The following is a 19,354-nucleotide window of genomic DNA, read 5'->3' as shown; positions in this document are numbered from 1 at the left end:
CTCTTGCTCAGTGAAGCAGTCCAAGCTTAATCATAAGTGAGACACATAATGACCTATTCACTAGAAGCCATCCACTCTACGCTGTATGTCAGCTTCAAATAATGAGCTGATATGTAATCAAATATTTCCCTTCCCTGAGTTATGACTAGCAATTGAGGTCAGGCCATAGAAATCCTCAATAACCTGAAGTCTTCTTTCCTTTTACTTTATTTTTCATTAATTACTGGAAATTATGTCAGCAACATTTTGACAAAAAAGGCCAGTATGCTGGATACAATGTCACTAGTTAGCGCAGGAACTGTTTCTGCATGAGAAAATAAAAAATTTGTGATGTTATTCAACATCATTAAGCACTTCATTTTCATTTCATTCTCACTTCACTGACTAGTTCAGGTCCGTCACTCTGTTGTTTAATGTACTGGCTGATTTGACCTTACAGTGGCTACTCATGTGTGCCCTGATATTAGCAGTGGGGATTCTTTGAGCTGTTTATCCAATATTCTGTCCATGAAGGTCATCTCTGAAGTGCATGAAAAGAGTGTCCTTAATTATCAAAGGATGTCCCTTTATTACATTTTCTTTGCAGCTCTTGCATATTTGATAAAACATATAACACGCAAAATGTGTAAACTTTTCCAAGACTTTTTTTATTACATAAAGTTCACAAGATGCCAATTTTACTAAACAAATTTCTGGCTTTGTTAAGAGTGCTGCTAAAGCACAAGTGCACTCGCAGTTGGTGAAGCTCACTGAATTCATATCTGTCGTGAAAAAAGCTATCTTTTCAAAAGACATTTACAAGGTTTTTTAAATGAAACCACTTGATTTTGAGAGTCACTTATTTCAACAGACCTCTCTTTATAAACATACAAAAAATCAGTTTAGGCTAAGTTAAATTTAGACCACAAGTTTCCATGTTACACATTTATAAATTGACCATAACATGTTTTTTCACAAGTTATTCTAAAGTCTCCATCCCAAGGAAGAAAAAACATAATCAAAGTCAAATTTGAGCTCTCTTTGCTCTTGGCAGAGATGTCCTTGTGTTCCCCTGTGTGAACAGAGTCAAGATTGAAGCTTAAAATGAAAGGATTATATATATGAAGCCTCTGTCCCAGAGCGGACAAATTGAAAATGTAAATTTGTGCTAGTATACATATTAATGAAAGCATATGACAAACCAGCATAACGCATGTAATTCTGCATATACAAGCAGTGTTGTCCTTCCAAAAGTTATAGTTTTTGATTTGGTTGTAGGCTACAAGTAATTATAGCCATGCTTTTATTAGGTACTAAAGAACAAATAAGTGATGTAACCTATTATATTATTAAAAGTTAATAACTTAACTTTTTTTTCATTACATTGCCAGTTAGTTTGTATATTTTCCCTCACAAAAATACAGAAACAAAGTAGCATTAGTGCACAACATTTGAAATCCCCTCCACTAATACAAAGACCGACAGTCTGTCTAGACTCTAGAACACAAAAACAGTGAAAGTGCTGTATCTGTAAAAAGTTACATTTGTTTGAAAATTTAATTTGTTTTATATTTTAATCATACCATGAGGAACATTTTTTTCACATTGTGACCTGAGAAAACACTATTACACTGACCCTTCTGATATTATACATTTGCACTGACATGATATCATTTGAAGTGCCAGCTGATTTTATTGGCTCTTCTTTTTATTTGACTCAATTGACCTGAGGTTGCTTAGACACTGGTGAACTGGCCAACACTTGGATGTATTGAAGTGAATGCCAATGAATGAATGCCTCAGCCCAGGAGATGCCAGATGGGCTGATGTCAGACTAGTCAAAGGTCACACAATGACAGCACAGTGAGCATCACATGGGTGTTCAAAGTGTTATTGTCAGTGTGAAATTCATATATCCACCATCTGCCTTGTGGGGTAAAAAGTGACAGAAAAGTGACAGATTCAGCAGGATTTGGAGCAGGACAGTCAATCATGTCAGGTATATCTGACACATAGAAATAAATACACTGTGCGCCATTCAGGTTGTGGAAAACCTATTAACCAAATGTATTCATGAAAAAAGATTTTGAAATAAAAATACATTTTCAAAGTATCTTGAGTGATAAAATGATTAAGAATGGGTCTATGACAAATTGAAGCTTTGTGGAAAAATGAGGATGGTTTGGAAGCAGTCAGTTTTGCTTTTAATAACGCATTAAATGTGTTTATTTAGGACTCTATGTTTGAAGGAATTGATTTTCATGAACTGTGGATTAAGATAAAAAGTCTTTTTTTGCTTAAATGTTCCAGCATTTTCCAAGCAATTAAAGCGTTTACTCATGCAGCTATGGTGGCATTTACAAAGTCTGCAATTTCTGCAGTTTTGTGGGTGGGTTGCCTTTTAAATATGCCACCCATACAAAAACAAACTACTGCAGTTGTATGGCCTCTAAGGTGAATTTCACAAAGCTTTCTAAGAGAATTTCACCCCAGAAACCAGAAATTATTTTATTTGAATAGTATTAAATAAATAATAAATTATCATTTGTTTAAAAAAAATCAAATTTTAATAGTTTTGTATATGCAATTACTGAATTATGTTGGTTCAAATAAAATAAAATGAAAACTCATTGCAGATTAATTACACAGTGCCTTTAAACTTATTTAAATAATACTAAAATAAAGCAAACCAGCATTACAATAATGAAAATCAAATTCATGGGGTTTTCAACCCTGTTCTTCACTGCCCTTTCAAACCTGCACTGCACATTTTGTGTGACTCCCTTAACGGACACACCCACTGCAGGTCTTGCTCTCTACTAAAGAGCTGATAATTTGAATGTGTAGTGCTGGGCAGCCTCCTGGACAGATTTAAAAACCCTTGATCTAATGATTTGGATTAGGTTTGGGTTTGAGATTCATACAGTAGAATGAACAGACATAATGAAAACCCAACTGTGTATGATGTATATGAAGATTTATGTACAGTGCACATATGTCTGTCTAACAATAGCAGTTCAGCTGTTTTAGAGCCCAGTCTACGTAAACAAGAGTTCTCTACTGCCACCTCCTGACACATTCATTTATCCAGTGGCTCTCAATTCCAGTCCTGCACATTTTGTATGTCCACTTGTCCAGTTGATAATATGAATCAGTTCTGTTAAACTGTGACATGAAATTGAGAACCAGTGATGTAGGCTACTCTTATATGTTTTCACAAACAGACCCAAAATTGGCATGCAATTAAAGTTAAACACAACTATGCATACAGAGTCACACAAGCTTCTTCATAGTGCTATAATGAAAATATATGCGGTTTAATCACGTTCATCACGTTCATTTCACTGCTGCACTTCAGCTTCTCCAGAAGACTACAACTCCCATGGTGCCACGGGGTAACCGAGGACTTGCAGCACCACGTGCTTGGACTGTCACATGTGACCTACAGCGGAGAGCAGGACACAGGACAGCATGGCGAGTAATGATCCCGGAGTAAGTTAGTTAACATTTTAAAATCTAAAGAAAGCATTAGAAATGTGTAGAAACATTTTGTTTGCGGGTAATAACTGCATTTTAAATAACTAGCGTCTAGTAGTTTGCACTTAATTTTATGTGCTTATTTATGTTTTAAGAAAAGCTATGCTAGTTGTGTGCTAGCTTTGCAACGTCCAGCTATGCCACTATGATGTAACCTTGTATAACTTTATGTATGTGATTGTCATTAATTATATGACACGCTTATTGTTTACGATTATTGCATTCATCGTTTTAAATGACAATGTGTGTCACTGATGTGAAGTTATATAAATTAACGTTACGTGTTTTAAAGTTGCCCCTCGTCTGTCCTAGACAAGGTCATTTTGGCACATTTGAATTAAATAATTAGCTAATAACATTTTTGAAGAACTGTATCTATTATCGTGTATTTTTGTAGGTTATATTATAAATATGTAAACACAGTTCCCACCGCTATGTCATTGCCTCTTCAATGCTTGTCTTTGTAAACACAATGACTATGTATTATTACGAAGATCAAGAATGTAGAATATAAGATGTGCTGTCTAGATATCAGACAACATTATTTATACAATTTACGTTGTTATTTTAAGATGTATTCAAAAATTCTGATTTTCTGTTTTAGGGTTTTTTGCAGCAGCTGAGGCAGATTGTCGGCAGGATGGGGTCTGGCCCGCGAGGGGCTGGGGTGGGTATCAAGCTCCTCATCGGAGCTGGAGCTCTTGCCTATGGGGTCAAAGAAGCCACATACACAGGTAAAACTCATGCTAACAAAATAAAGAAGGATTTAAGATGGGTTATTTACTAACTCCCATGTTCTAAACCCATACATGTTGAAAAGGAGAATATTAATTGTTTATTGGAAGTTTAATAACTAATTGTGTTTTGCTGTGTTTGTAGTGGAGGGTGGCCAGAGAGCAATTATCTTCAGCAGAATTGGAGGAATGCAGATGGACACTGTGCTTGCAGAAGGATTGCACTTCAGGTATATTAAATGCAGAGGTTGTAATTAGAGCCATGAGCTCTCATTATAATAGTAATAGTACACAAAAATAGTGAAACAAAAATTTCAATTTGAATATTTTGTTAAATGTGATTTATTCCTGTCATGACGAAGCTGAATTTTCAATGGCCATTACTCTTTAGCGTCACATGATCCTTCATAAATCAATGTAATAAGCTTCATCACAATAAACTTTCACACCAAATATACTTTAAAACAAACACCAGAGAACGCTTAGACAAATTTTTCACATGTTGAGAATGCTTAACCTAACGTACAAGTATATAAACCATAAAAGTTTAATAATCACTTAGGCTACCTCTGAGTGATTTATGTTTAGGTAGATTTTGAACTGCATCCTCTCACCAGAAAACTACTAATTGGCTAAAAGGCTTTGTTTGACTTTTCAGAGATCATCTACATTTCCCTGTGGATTACCTCTGACCTAGTTTCTCTATGATCTGAATTTCTGTGTACTGAATTTTAGAATATTGAATTTGATGTTCCGAATATAATTTTCATCTTGAAAACTTGAAGCTGTATTTTTAAAAACTGCATATTTGGATATATAGTCTTAAGATTTCAGAACAAAAAATTAGCTGTTTCAAAATACATGTGTATAAAACGCTGCCATAAAAAATAATCAATTGTGTACATTTCAAATGTTTAATTTTCAAGTAAAAAAAAATTATCTAATTCAGAACTATGTTAAATGCCACATAATATTCAGTTTTGTTAAATGACACTTATTATTATTCAGATTTACACAATACAAATTCAGTTAGTTGTCATATTATAAGCTCCATACTCATCCAAGATGTAGATGAGTTTGTTTGCCATCTCATCTTGATGGTGCCATCAATAATCAACAATAAACAACTATTTCTTAAAAATCCTTTTTTCTTTTTTTTTTTTTTTTTTTTTTGGAGCTTGGCAGACTTAATCAATTAGACATTCTGCCTAAACTTGGAAAGGGAGCAAATGCTGCAGAAAGTTACAATAAGTCTGTCTTACATTTAGGATACCATGGTTCCAGTACCCTATCATCTATGATATTCGAGCCAGGCCCAGGAAGATTTCATCCCTCACTGGAAGCAAAGGTGATCTTGATTCTCATAAATGCTAAACAATCACTTGATAAAGTTCCCGATTATGTTACTAGGCAATACCCTGTGCCAGTTAAAAGAGTACATGTGACTCTGTCCATCACAGATCTTCAGATGGTAAACATTGGTCTTCGTGTGCTGTCTCGACCGATTGCCTCCCAATTGCCGGTCATGTACCAGCAGCTGGGGAAAGACTACGACGAACGTGTGCTTCCTTCTATCGTCAATGAGGTGCTTAAGAGTGTGGTGGCCAAGTTCAATGCCTCCCAACTGATCACACAGAGAGCCCAGGTATGGAATGAAGGCTATCAAATCAATAGTCCGGTTTCAGTGTTTTGTTTTCTTTGGTTTGTTCTGTGACTGTAGCTTTTTTGGCTAATTAGGCATGTTGAATCAGTTGTGGTGCTCATCCGTGAGAGAGATCACTTAAATTTGGCTGTGTATCATAGCAAACCAGTGGCCAGTTGCGTAAATTGTTTACACTAGTTGTAAAAAATTAAGCCCTTTTCACACTGCACGTTGGACCTGGAAAATTGCGGGAATATTGCCGGGTCACCTTTTGTGTGAATGCAAACACGTTTTTGTATTGATTCCGGGACTGATCCTGGGTCGGGGATCTAGTAACATTGCCGGATTCAGACCCAGAATGAGCGCGGTGTGAACAAAAGCCAAAACTAATGCCGTGAAAGGTTGTTTACGGGACCTTTATGCACATATTCCGGATAATCACTGGCAGTGTGAAAGTGCAAAATCTAGTGACCCGGGAACAATTGCCGGCACACATTACCCGTGTATTTTTTTTTCTTCAAGACTGGTCATAACTTTAAAAATGTTGTTTAAATCATTGTTTTTACAGTCAGTTTTTACAGCTATAATAGTCATGTAGTTGTTTCAAAACAGTTGTTATAGAAGAATTTAAACAGTTAGCCTATTGATAAATATTATTTTTATCATTAGTTGATTTCCTCCTCCATCTCAATCCAGTTCAGCAATGGTTAGTTTGGGTTAATTAATTCAGTTCTTGGGACATTTCTCTTCTTTGTCTACATGGCATCAATATGTTCTGTCATTCAGAAACATGACTTTTCATATCACTACTATGCTTATGACACTCAACTCTACCTCTCATAACATCCTGAGGCCATCCTTAAAAATATTCTTGTTTGCTGTAACCTGACCGACCCTGTCAATTTAGCACCCACTCAATTATTTTAATTTTTTTGCTTTTAGTCCGACCGACTTGCCAAATGTAAATTTGCGTTTAGACCGACCAATTTTTTTTTACTCTTTAAACAACTAATACAAACGCAATAAAATACTATTAATTATATTTAAGTAAGTATTGTAAATATATAAATTACCTTGGCCTACATACAAATGAAGGCTATCTTCTTTAATTAAAAAAAAACCTTGACGTCATCTGTGTTTACACGGATGTCACACTATGGCCTGTGCGTTCGCTTCGTCTCCTCTCATTCACTGTCAGAGTCAACGGTTCGCGCTTGATAATGATGGCTGCGGGTGCAGTAAACCTAAATGTTTGCGGTCACTGTTCAAAGTCATACGGGTTCGGGCACCATAATACATCTAAAAAAATTCATTAAAACAGCTCGACACCGCTTTAACTTGGCACAAAGTTCTGGAAAAACTGTGCCCAGATCTTTTCCCATCCCTTCTCCTCTCTAGTGTAAAACCGTGACCGTGTCGACTGTCACTTTATGTTCGAAAATCTATTGCACGAATCAAACTCAAATCAACCAACACAAGTTCAGAAAACGAAAATAAGAAATTGATTTTAACGACCTTCTCTCGGAGCGCGTCCAGGTGTTTTTATTTTTATTTTTTATTTTATTTTATTTTTTAACAGGCGTCACACAGCAACGGCAGCTTCGGAAAAACATGCATAACAGCAAATAATACTTCTGCACACTGTTTCTCTTTATACAACAGACATGTGAATTTTGCCGGTATTCAGACAGTCTCATGCTTACAGATAAAGATTCGGGTTAGAATCGCCTAGGGCTGTCAAAATAGCTCAAAAACTAAATTCAAATTTTTTACTTAAATATGATCAAAATTTGAATTCTATTCGAATTTTTAATGCATAATTTCAGTTAGGTTGAAGAAAAGCTTTTTGATTCTCTTCTGAGGCTCAAGAGCGCATCGAGCAAAATATTACTGAATGTTTATTCAAAGCATTAGAATACATGATTGTGAAAAAAACATAATATTTAAAATAATGTTTATGAATTAATTATTAATTAATTTGCTTAAAGAACTATAAACAAAACAGCATGAAGTATGCATGCATTGTTAAATAAATAAAAAGGGCGGAAAACCAGTCACACAGAATACATTTTTTCATTAAAAAACATGAGATGCAGTGGGATTGGGAACAAAAACCCAACATAAAGTCTTGAGATATTTTTAGAAAATTAAATTAAATACATTAATTTTACATGTCTTTCTAAACATGCGGCTCTCTTGTGCGAGGCGCAAGTCCAACGGTGTCCCTCTAGAAAATGCGCGAAATATGCGTTCTGTGTGAACGGCTTGGTTTCAGTTTTGATGTAAACAAGATCTTCTACACATTGATGTTCTTTTTTTTTTTTTTTGAAAAAAAAGTGGCTTCAACTGGATAGGCTAACATAACCTTATAATGCAATGGCACATACATCGTCATCGCATCTCGTGCGCGTACACTATGTGAAAGATGAGAAAACAGATAACTGCGTGTCGAGCTCGTCCGCCTTTGAAAGTTGTGTTGACACAGCTGTGCGCGCGGCAGAATGGATGGAACACGCCTATGCGATTTTTTTTTTTGTTGTTTTTGAAATGTAATCATAAACACAGCCATGTTGAAGCCTTGCAGTAAATGTTTTGCATTATGGCAGTCCACTCTGCTTATTGTTTTTTGAAAATGTTGCACTCCTGTTTGTCATTGCGCACATAACTTCAAGCCAATAAATCATCAGAAATAGGGGTGCTCCGATCACTATCGGCCGATCATTAATGCGCATTTCATCAGTACAGCCGGTTATTTAATCAGCAGTTAATTCCATCAGGTGCCTGATTTGACATAGAGCAGCTGTTACTACACAGAGCCGTTGTTAACTGAGAAGATGCGCCAATAAACGCTTAAAATGAAGTGGATTTGCACATCTTCTCTATTAACAATGGCTCTGTGTAGTAACAGCTGCTCTATGTGAAATCACGCACCTGATGGAATTAACCGCTGATTAAATAACCGGCTTTACTGACGAGATGCGCATAACGATCGGCCGCACGGAGCACCCCTAATCTTTACATTCCTCCTGCCTGTTGTCCGTGGATTTACCTATATTTGGTGTTATTTGCCTTATAAAACTTTAGACATGCAAAAATTTTACAATCGATTCAATAAACATTCGTCACTCAAATCAAACAGGATTTTTTTTCACAAAAGTGACAACCCAAGAAAGCAAAGTAAACGTTCTCTCATTTGTAGGTTGCATTGATACGTAGCGGTGGATTCAAGTAAAACAGTACCTCATTTTTTTCTCACCTGAAATTCATGCAATAAACATGTTTTTGACAAAGATTTAAATTTGTTTGTGGTCTATATAGCCTGCATCAAAATGAGGTTTGCAATGATGCGCCTGAAGGCATGGGTTTAAATTCATACTGACGTCATCACCATCACAAAAATGTACTTTTTTTTTACATTGAAACTTGAAAAAAAATATATATATAGACCGACCTACCGACCCCTTATGATCCTCAGCTTGTCTAACAGACATTTCTTGGTGGTTGAAGGACCATCACCTTCAACTCAACCTTGCCAAGAGAGAACTGATAGTGATTCCATATTTCATCACAATTTCACATCAAGAATAACTCTTTCAAAAAAAGCCAGAAACTTTGGAGTTATGATTGATGATCAGCTGACTTTCTCAGACCACATTGCTAAAATGTCCAATCCTGCTGATTTGCTTTATTCAACATCAAGAAGATCAGGCCCTTTCTTTCGGAACATGCTTCACAAATCTTGTTCAGACTCTTGTTCTGTCCAGTCTGGACTATTGCAATTCTCTCTTGGCAGGTCTTCCAACCACTTCCATCAAACCTATACAATTAATCCAGAATGCGGCACTAATATTCATTTTTAATGAGCCCCAAAAATACACGTCACACCTCTGTTTTTCAATTTGCACTGGCTACCAATAGCTGCTAAAATTAAAGGCATTTGTGTTAGCTTAAAAAAACACCACTGGCTCTGCACCCCTTTACCTAAATTAATTACTTCAGACTTATGTGACCTCTAGAAGCTTGCATTCTGCAAGTGAACATCACTTCAATGTGCCATCTCAAAGAGGCACAAAATCACTTTTTACTGACTTTTTCATTAACTGTTCCCTCCTGGTGGAATGACCTGCCCAACTCAATCCGAGCAGCTGAGCAAGAATTTACTGCACACCAATTTTTTGGTGCTTGGGAAGCTCAGTCCCCATTTGCTTAAACGGAAAAATGTGAACACATTCAAAATGCCTCTTTTTTTGTTGTTGTTGTTTGTTTTGAACTGCAAAAAGTCAGCAATATACAGGTTTGGAATGACATGCTCATAGCATAGACATTCCTAAAATAATATGATCAATGTTATCAGGTATTTATCTCAATGCAGATACTATTATAACTATATATATACATTCTAATCTGATACAGCTGAGACACACACTACATGAAATATTTCAAATTAAAGTGTCTGCTTGTTCGGTCAAGTCTAGAAATTTTTACTTGTGACCAAAATGTATTACAGTTGTATTGCATTATCATATCAACATGAGTTTGAGTTGGGTAACGTGAGATTTACACAAACTTGCGGAGTTCATGTCAGTTCCAATGTTACTGTCAGTAAAGCAGAAAAAGGGCATGACAAATACTAGGACATCCATATATTCCTTTGTTAAAAACTTTGTATTAAATCAGAACATTTCTAAATATAAGCACTTTCACTTTTGGACCTAATTGTATCTACATGTTTGTTGATGGTTTAAATAAGTTGATCAGTTACTGAGAAAATCAGCCTAGCTGTTATTTATGTTTTATTTTGGTTTGCAGGTGTCACTACTCATAAGGCGAGATCTAATAGAGAGAGCGAAAGACTTTAACATCATCCTGGATGACGTGGCCATCACAGAGCTCAGCTTCAGCAAAGAGTACACTGCTGCTGTGGAGGCCAAACAAGTTGGTTAGTAGTACTGAAATATGTAATCTATGCACCCTTTTATGCACTCTTGGTAATGGTAATACACAGTGTTTTTTTTGTAGTGGGTATAATTAGATTTTTCATGCAGCCTCATAGCTACTCACCATCCCAAAGCGACACCCTATCACCACCACCACACTCACTAATGCATACAATATGCAACATGTAACCGAGAGCATTCTGAAAGAGTGCTTATGTGATATCAACATGTCAATTTATTATAAGCAACTGAAGAATTTCACAGCCAATAACATTTACAGCTGGGGAGACTGGACTAATTTTTCTTCTGTTTAGTGTTAATCATTTAACACAGTTACATTTATCTTAAGAATATGGACCTTGGAGCACACGTTTTTCCAACTGGCAATTTTCATTGCACATTTAAGAGTGCCTATTTTTTAATTCCATATCCTGACTTTCTGTCCACAAGGCTTGTCAGTAGTTCTCATCTCTCTCATCATCTGAAACAAGGAGAAATAAACATTTTATTCAGTTTAACTGCTGCACACAGACATATACACAGTAGCCTGTGTTATCTCTCCTATTCTCCAGCATTCAGTGGTCCACCACACTAATGGAACTTAAGTTATTAGCTAGGCTATTATGTTGGCTTGAGAAACGTACTGTTATACTATTTAAACTTCTTATTCTTTGTGACCAAGAATTTTCAACTGTACTGTATCTCCTTCTAGGGCTTTAATGCTACAGGCACCAAACTCTTCAGGAACATTGGACCCAATCTGTAGTTTGTTTCTATATCTTTTCTAACTGATGAGACTTAGTTTTTGTATATCAAGAATCAAAGGTTTCCCAAAGACTTGCATTGACTGAGCAAAAATTCCCTCTTTAGAGGACAACTTCAGTCCATTAGAAGGAGCCAGAAGATAAGAAATCTTTCAACTCCCCTCATTTACTTTTGTTTTCAGTAGGTTAAATTAAAAAATAATTGCATACTTTTCCTTTATGCCGCCAAGCAAAGCTTACAAATTTAATCGTGACCAGGTCAGGTAGTGACTATCTGATAGAGGTCAGATGTCAGTGTAAAAGACGCTCGGGAAAGTTGACTGACCTGTCACTAGCTATGTTTCCATCCACCTATTTTTGTGCATTTTGGAATATAGCGTTTTAAAAAAATGCTCTATGGAAATGCCAAGATGTGCATAATTTCAAAACAATATGCATAAAAAACATGCGCACAAATGAGTAAAAAAAAAAATATCCGACAAGGAAAAAATGTGCATAAACTGGAAACACATTTAACAAATAAATTCCACCATACGCATCAAAAACGGCATGTGACTTTGCACAATGGGGAATAACATGACTAACCAGTGCACTGATCTCATTGCACTGCATCTGAAATGTTGTTCAAAAATGCGTGACGTAAGTCTGACTTTAAAGTATTTCTGTATAACTGCTTCCCAGAACTGTTACACGACTGCGTTCCCAAACAGCAAGCATCAATTTCCAAAAGACATCTTAGACATGAATAATTCATCATATATATGAAAATTAGGGATGCACCGATCATGATTTTTCATGGCCGATTCCGATACCAATTTTTTTTACAAGCAAACTGGTCGATTCCGATACCGATTTCCGATTTTTTTTTTTTTTTATGTGTTAAGCAACAAACAAGAAAAAGGAAAGTGTTTATAAACAAGATATTTGGTATTTAATAGGCCAAACTTACTTTTGGCTACTGAAAACAATAACCGTAACCATCTGAAATTAAAGGCAGTTACTGCACAATAAGTAGCCTACATTCAATACAAACATAGATGGTACAGACATCAGCGTTTAGCTTTTGTTTTTAAATTGGGTTGAAACTACAGAGAACTGGCCTTAAATTTAAAGAATAACTGTAACCATGTGAAATTAAAGGCAACAACTGGATAGTTCTACAGTCCAAACACAATCAACACACATTCAATAATATGTTTCTTAATCAGCATTCAGTATTTTAGTTTTTAAATGGTTTTAAATAAAAAAAAAAGCTCTTTACCAGTGAGACTAAATAAAAGTATGCTGTATAAATACATTTTCCAAAATGTTAAAATCAAATAATGTTGGTGCGAATAAAACAAAGATGCAAAGTGTTTCATTCATCCAATAAAAATAAAACATTTAGGGTAATGATTCACATCTATATTTTTTTTACTTGAGCCAGTGAAAAATAAATAACTTATTGTCTCAAGTAAAAAAAAAAATATATAGATATGAACTTTATCTAAAATATTTTAATTGGATGAATGAAACACTTTTTTTCAGTGTACTACAGCATGTGATTTTTAAATTAAATTAAGTCTATGCAATTTTAAGGTAAAATAATGACGTTTATTTCTGGCTTTTGAAACATGTATGCAAGTTCTAATAAATAAAATAAAATAAAAACCAGTTTTGTCACAGTTAAGTCCGTTTCGTTTCTCATCCAACATGTGAGAAGTTGAGCTGAACATCTCTTCACGGTCTACTCGTGTTCAGGGCGCGGACCGGTACGAATATGCTCGCGCAGCTTTAGTGCGTGGAGGAAAGGGACTCTTTATTTGTGCATCAGTACACCAACGGCTGATCGCTTCCTGCTATCTGTACCTCAGACATGAAGCTCTGCATTTCCAGTACTGATCGGCTGCCCATGTCCTGCGCACAGATTTCGAAATACTCTTCCAGACAAATGAAATAGTGAACGATTACAATGTAGTCTGTGCACGCGAGCGAACCTCTGGAAAATCGGCCGAAAAAAAGACCAAAAACCGGCCGATTGCCAATCGCGTATTTTAAGCAAAAACCGGGCGGTTCCGATTTATGGCCGGTCAACCGGTGCATCCCTAATGAAAATTATCATGTTAAGTGGCTTCCTCTTAGTGATATTTAGTGCCAGTTTATCAGGAAGTGTCATTTTTGTTCTCTTTGACTTGTTGGATTTGAAACAAATGTTTTATGCGATATTCCAGTTTTGCGCATAAGTTTAATTTGATTCTTTGGATGGAAACATGCATGGTGAATTAATGAATGAACATATGAAATTTCTATTATAAAACTATGTTGGGGCGTATCCTCTTGCTTTTTTAAGCCGGTATACGGAAATCCTTGACCTTTCCTAGTGGGTATACAGTGTATACCTGTGTATTACGTAGACTACACCACTGGTAATTCATATTGCATACCCTAAAATTGCCTAAACGAAGCATCCTAATTTACCGTATTTTCCGGACTATAAGTCACACTTTTTTTCATAGTTTGGCTGGTCCTGCGACTTATAGTCAGGTGCGACTTATTTATCAAAATTAATTTGACATGAACCAAGAGAAATGAACCAATAGAAAAATATTACCGTCTACAGCCGCGAGAGGGCGCTCTATGCTGCTCACTGCTCCTGAAGTCTACCACTGAAAACATAGAGCGCCCTCTAGCGGCTGTAGACGGTAATGTTTTCTCTTGGTTCTTGATTCTAAATAAATGCGACTTATAGTCCAGTGCGTCTTTATATGTTTTTTTTCCTCATCATGGCATATTTTTAGACTGATGCGACTTATACTCAGGTGTGACTTATAGTCCGAAAAATACGGTAACCAAAATTACAATGTACGTAGTCACCTAATAATTATTGCTGTCTGCTTAACGTGTTAACCAAGCGGCAACCAATCACTCTTTCTCATGAAGCTAACACGGAAGTGACTTAAACTGTAATTCGTCAACTGGCTGCTAGAGGCTGACTGTAAAAGGGAGTCAATCCCATAGACCACATATTAAAATGCCCAACAGCAGAAAAATGTCCATGTTGTCTTTGAGCAACACAGCTGTGTTTAGTTTCTGAATTTCTAATGATTTCTAATTCAAAAGCCCATTCATAAAGAGAGCTGTTTCAAAAATCAGCAGTTTGAACAAAATGAATGTATGAATGAATGACTCATAAAGATGTTTACCTACACCTAGTAGCAGTTTTATTTTCTGTATTTTTACAAGGTCTGTTTTTCAAATGTAAGCAATATGCTTTTCATTTAACTGTTCAAATTTCATTTTTTTTCCTTTATGAAATTTCACTTTGTGGGAGCTGCAGCTGTAGAAAAATCAGCAAAATTTATTATTTTGACATTTTGGTAAAATGAAAATAATTATCAGTTCATCCTAAAAAAAACATTGAGTAATTCTCAGAAAGAGTTTTGCTTTTCCTAATGCTCTCCACTAGAGGGCACTGTGGTCATTCTATGACTTCGTAGTATTTCATCAGTATTGCCTATTGACCAAACAACAGTATACAGCTTGCATAAAACTGTTTGTATGAAATGTCATGGTGAAAAAGGATAATATCTGTGTATGTGAGACCTCTTTCTTTTAAATAACCTGTCTCTTTTGTTGATGTGTAGCCCAGCAGGAGGCTCAAAGAGCTCAGTTTTATGTAGAGAAGGCCAAACAGGACCAGAGACAGAAGATTATACAGGCTGAGGGTGAAGCTGAGGCTGCTAAAATGGTATGCTGTAGCTGCTTTCTCCACTCCACTTCATTTTGGCAATCATTGAAACAATGTCTCTGTTTTATTCAAACTATAAGGGATTTCCTTTGTTACTTTAAAATGTCCCAAATGCACTATTCTCAGCTACAAGCACCTCGTTTCATATAATTATTATTCCCTGTTATTATGTTCTAGATCTGTGAGTGGTAAATGACTGTAATTATTGGATATAATTAATGAATACTGCTTCTGTGCTAATTAAGCCAACAGTCAGTTGTTGCAGTCACACATCTAGGCTATTTTGAACTGTTGCCCCCTTATTCTCAACAAGCTATTAGCAACCAAAACACATTTGAAAGCATTTGTTCGCTCTTTTTTTTTTTTTTGTGCATTATGGATATTTTTCAGTTGTTCTTTCGATTTGTAATGTTTCAACACTGTTGGTGTCTTCAGAAATTACTTTGCAGGATTCATTCCTGCTGATATGATGCGATTCTGTTTCTAAAACGGGCCGCAGGTCAATGGCTGTCTGCTGACGGTAAACAAGCAAGGGTACGGAGTAATTTGCTTTTGTTTTTGTTTGTGCGCTCCAGTTGGGTCAAGCTGTTACGAAGAACCCTGGCTACCTAAAACTCAGACGTATCAGAGCAGCCCAAAATATTGCCAAAACGGTAAGACAGACTTAAAAACAAAGACATTATTGGTTGACCCATATTAACAGATGTTGATACACTACCAATATTTCTGGTACGTATGAAGATTTACAGTTATTAAAATTTATATTTTTATTCAGCAAGGATGCGTTTAATGAATCAAAAATGACACTAAAATATTTATAATTGAATATAAATTTTCACTTTAGAAAATTTATTTATTCAATATCAAGCAGCACAACTGTTTTCAACTTTGATAATAGTTAGAAATGTTTCCCAATATCAAAATGATTTATGAAGGATCATGTGATACTGAAGACTGGAAAAATGGGTAAAAAAAAAAAGAAAATAAATAATGTCCTTGTCTCATAATCTGTGTATATGTTATCACCAGGTGGCAGCTTCTCAGAACAAAGTGTACCTGAGCGCAGACAGCCTCGTTTTGAACCTCCAGGACAGCTCCTTTGACAAGTAAGATCCTAACCAATGATCCTCACATAATTCTGACTATTTCTTCTCTTTTCCTCAGCTGTGATCTTCAAAACGAACTAAAAAATTCCCAGCTGTAGATAAAGAGGAAAATCTTCTAAAGTAGTATTTGGTTTTCTGATCTGAGCTGGACAACTTGACCTAACAATCTAATACTATCCTCACATGTTTTTGTTGTTGTTTTTTTTCTCTTAAACTTAAATACTGAATAGACTAAACATATATGCGTGTTTTGTCCAAAGCTCTTTTAGACTTAAATGTATTAATGCCCATATGTTAGCATTGTTCCCTCAGCGGTAATCTCTGCATTTTTCTTCTCTGTCAGCCTGTCACTGGGGAAATGAAGAGCATCATCCATGAAGAACATATGCATTCCATATGTAAGCAGTGTTCCCCTTCCCAAAACGTGACTGTGAGCCGAGCCTCTCAGAGTACAGTTCTGCTGGGTCTCAGATGAGACATTGGTCAGGCAGTCTTATAGATGCATCTGTTTATACACAGTCATTCAGTCATTCAGGATTATTTTCTAGTACATTCAGCTCAAGAATTGGGAGTTTTGGTATTAGGGAACTCTAAATACTAATGGTGATCACAAAATAAACACTGCAAACAATAAATGGTCACTTGTTCATATATTTCTAAATGTCAATGTTATACCTAATGTTGCTGATTGGTTGTTTACAAAACATGAAGCTTTTTTTTTTTTTTTGCCCCAGGTTTTTTTTTTTTGTATCATTATTATTAGTAGTAGTAGTACTATAATAACCATTCAATTTTCTCAAAAAAATTTAACTTTATGAAATGTTGACAGATCCTATTGTACTTGCAGACATTTTGATTAAATAATGTGTTTAAGACTATTTGTGGGGAATATTTATTTCTTTGGAATTGTTTTTGTACAGTAAGTCTCTTCTATTCACCAAGCCTACGTTTATTTGTTCTAAAGTACAGAAAGAAAATAAAATATAAAAATATAGAACAGGTTTCTTTGAAGAATCGAAGGTTCAGAAGAACAGCATTTATCTGAAAGTGAAATCTTTTGTAATATTACAAATATATTTTGTCAATCATCCTTGCTTAATAAAAAAAAAGAAAATATAGACACACATGCATACATAGAATGGTTTCTGAAGGATCATGTTACATTGTAAAATGTATTTGAATAGACAGCTATGGGAGCAGCACAACTGTTCCACCACTATAAAAAAAAAATTAAACAAGGTTATTGCCACTTTATATGTCACAATTCAGATTTTTTCAAACTCACAATTCTGACTTTATAATTCGAAATTATGAGATTAAAAGTAAAAATTGCAAGATATAAACTCAGAATTGCAAGAAAAAAATCAGAATTGCGAACTTGCAGTTATGACAAAATTGTGAAGTCTTTTTTTTTTATTATTCAGTGGCAGAAACTGTTTTCCATAGAAAGAAGGTTTTTTAAATAGTAATATATATTCATATATATATATATATATATATATATGAAGTTAATTTTCAGGATGAATTAATATTTTGTATGTATTAAAATGTCATTTTGTTAAAGAGTTTTAAAAATCATAAAACCTTCCAAAAAAAATCTCAGATTTTCAGTGGTCTCAGACTTTTTTTTTTTTTTTTTTTTTTTTTATTGAGTATTTTTGAGGTTGTAATACTTAGGAATGTTTAAAGAGAAACCTATAAATAGGATTCCAAGTAACAGACAGCAACATGCGGTCAACAGACATTGATTTCACTAAAGAGGAGGTTTAGTCAATGGGTGGCGCCACATACAAAGCCATTAGTTTCTTGTTGAAGATGTCCTTTACATGGAATTCTGGAACCATGGAGATAAAGATGAGTCTTAATGTAGAATGGTGTGGCAAGGGACTTGTCTGCTTGTGTGCATGTCTCTGGTACACAACACAGACCCTTGGATTTACTGAACGTTTGAGAGCATGTTTCAACATGATCCTCAGAAATAGGGTCTCTTGAGACTATTAAAATCTCACTGGATTAGAGTGAGTGCTCTACAGGAGGGGTTTGAAGGGGCTTAGTGCATTATCCCACTGGTAATATTCATGTGGAGGAGGAGAGTATGAGAGGGTGGAGCTAGTGAAATACTGCACAAGTCCACGCCTCTCTTTTTCACCTCAGCCTATAGAATTCAGTGGTATTTTTTGAACGCAGAAACCCTTAATGGGTGAGTGGCTGCATTTTGTCTTATAGGTTGCCTGTATGGTACCTGTGTTATTGGAAAATATTCCATATATCTAGTGCTGCTGTTCTCTTAACCTCTTTTTGTGTGGTTATACCTAAACTGGTTCCGGTTTGATTTGCTGAACGTGCTGCAGTGAACACTTTAATATGCAAATTGGAATGAAGGAGATGTCTGTCACATTTCCACCCCCCACCCTCCCTTTCCTCAATCCTCTCTTGCCCCTCCCCTCCCGGGACATGCATAAACAACAGCAGATTACTGCTCAGCTGGTCTATCTCCATGGAAACGCTGACCTCATACTGGGACAGAGATCTGGGCCAGTCACCATGGCGATTCTCCAGGACAGTAGACTTGGTCTCTCTTACCTATAGATTGATGCAGCATTGCTGCTATTTCTGGAGGTCAACAGTACAACGTTCCTGGATCATGCTGTTTTTCCCACCATGCACTGTATGCTGCAGATAATTATTTGCTGTGCTGCAGCTCAAGAACCGTGTCAGCGCTTGCTAACTGTGCACTCATGCTCTGTGTGACCTACATCCCACTTCAAAGTCGTGATGCTCTGCAGTTTGTCTGCGTTGTCCTTGCCTCAGAATCTGATCTACAGAAATGCACACTGGAGTATTTGCTTAGTCATTTGCACTGTATAAAACATTTCACATTTTAAACAGAATGCAGCATGAATATATGCACCTCATATAATGAAAATC

At 35.8% G+C, this 19,354-nt stretch overlaps 1 protein-coding gene across 1 annotated transcript; it reads left to right on the top strand.

The window, feature by feature from the left end:
* The first annotated feature begins 3,377 nt into the window (after nt 1–3,377).
* On the top strand, nt 3,378–17,304 carry phb2a (prohibitin 2a). Its single transcript, XM_026206383.1, has 10 exons — nt 3,378–3,471; nt 4,121–4,250; nt 4,396–4,480; nt 5,519–5,598; nt 5,711–5,895; nt 10,702–10,831; nt 15,217–15,320; nt 15,896–15,973; nt 16,350–16,426; nt 16,770–17,304. The coding sequence occupies exons 1-10, from the start codon at nt 3,451–3,453 to the stop codon at nt 16,786–16,788; spliced, it is 909 nt and encodes a 302-aa protein (XP_026062168.1). The 5' UTR covers nt 3,378–3,450; the 3' UTR covers nt 16,789–17,304.
* The last annotated feature ends 2,050 nt before the right edge of the window (nt 17,305–19,354 follow it).

Source organism: Carassius auratus, chromosome 27, assembly GCF_003368295.1.
Source record: "Carassius auratus strain Wakin chromosome 27, ASM336829v1, whole genome shotgun sequence".
Taxonomy (NCBI): Eukaryota; Metazoa; Chordata; class Actinopteri; order Cypriniformes; family Cyprinidae; genus Carassius; species Carassius auratus.
Note: the sequence above shows the minus strand (reverse complement) of the source record. Positions and strands in the feature narration are given on the sequence as shown.

Excerpts from the sequence above, each read along its gene's own strand:
- phb2a (XM_026206383.1), top strand. The coding sequence starts at position 3,451 with ATGGCGAGTAATGATCCCGGA. Across the intron at positions 3,472-4,120 it reads TGGCGAGTAATGATCCCGGA|GGTTTTTTGCAGCAGCTGAG; the intron begins GTAAGTTAGTTA and ends TTTCTGTTTTAG. Across the intron at positions 15,321-15,895 it reads AAGCTGAGGCTGCTAAAATG|TTGGGTCAAGCTGTTACGAA; the intron begins GTATGCTGTAGC and ends TGTGCGCTCCAG.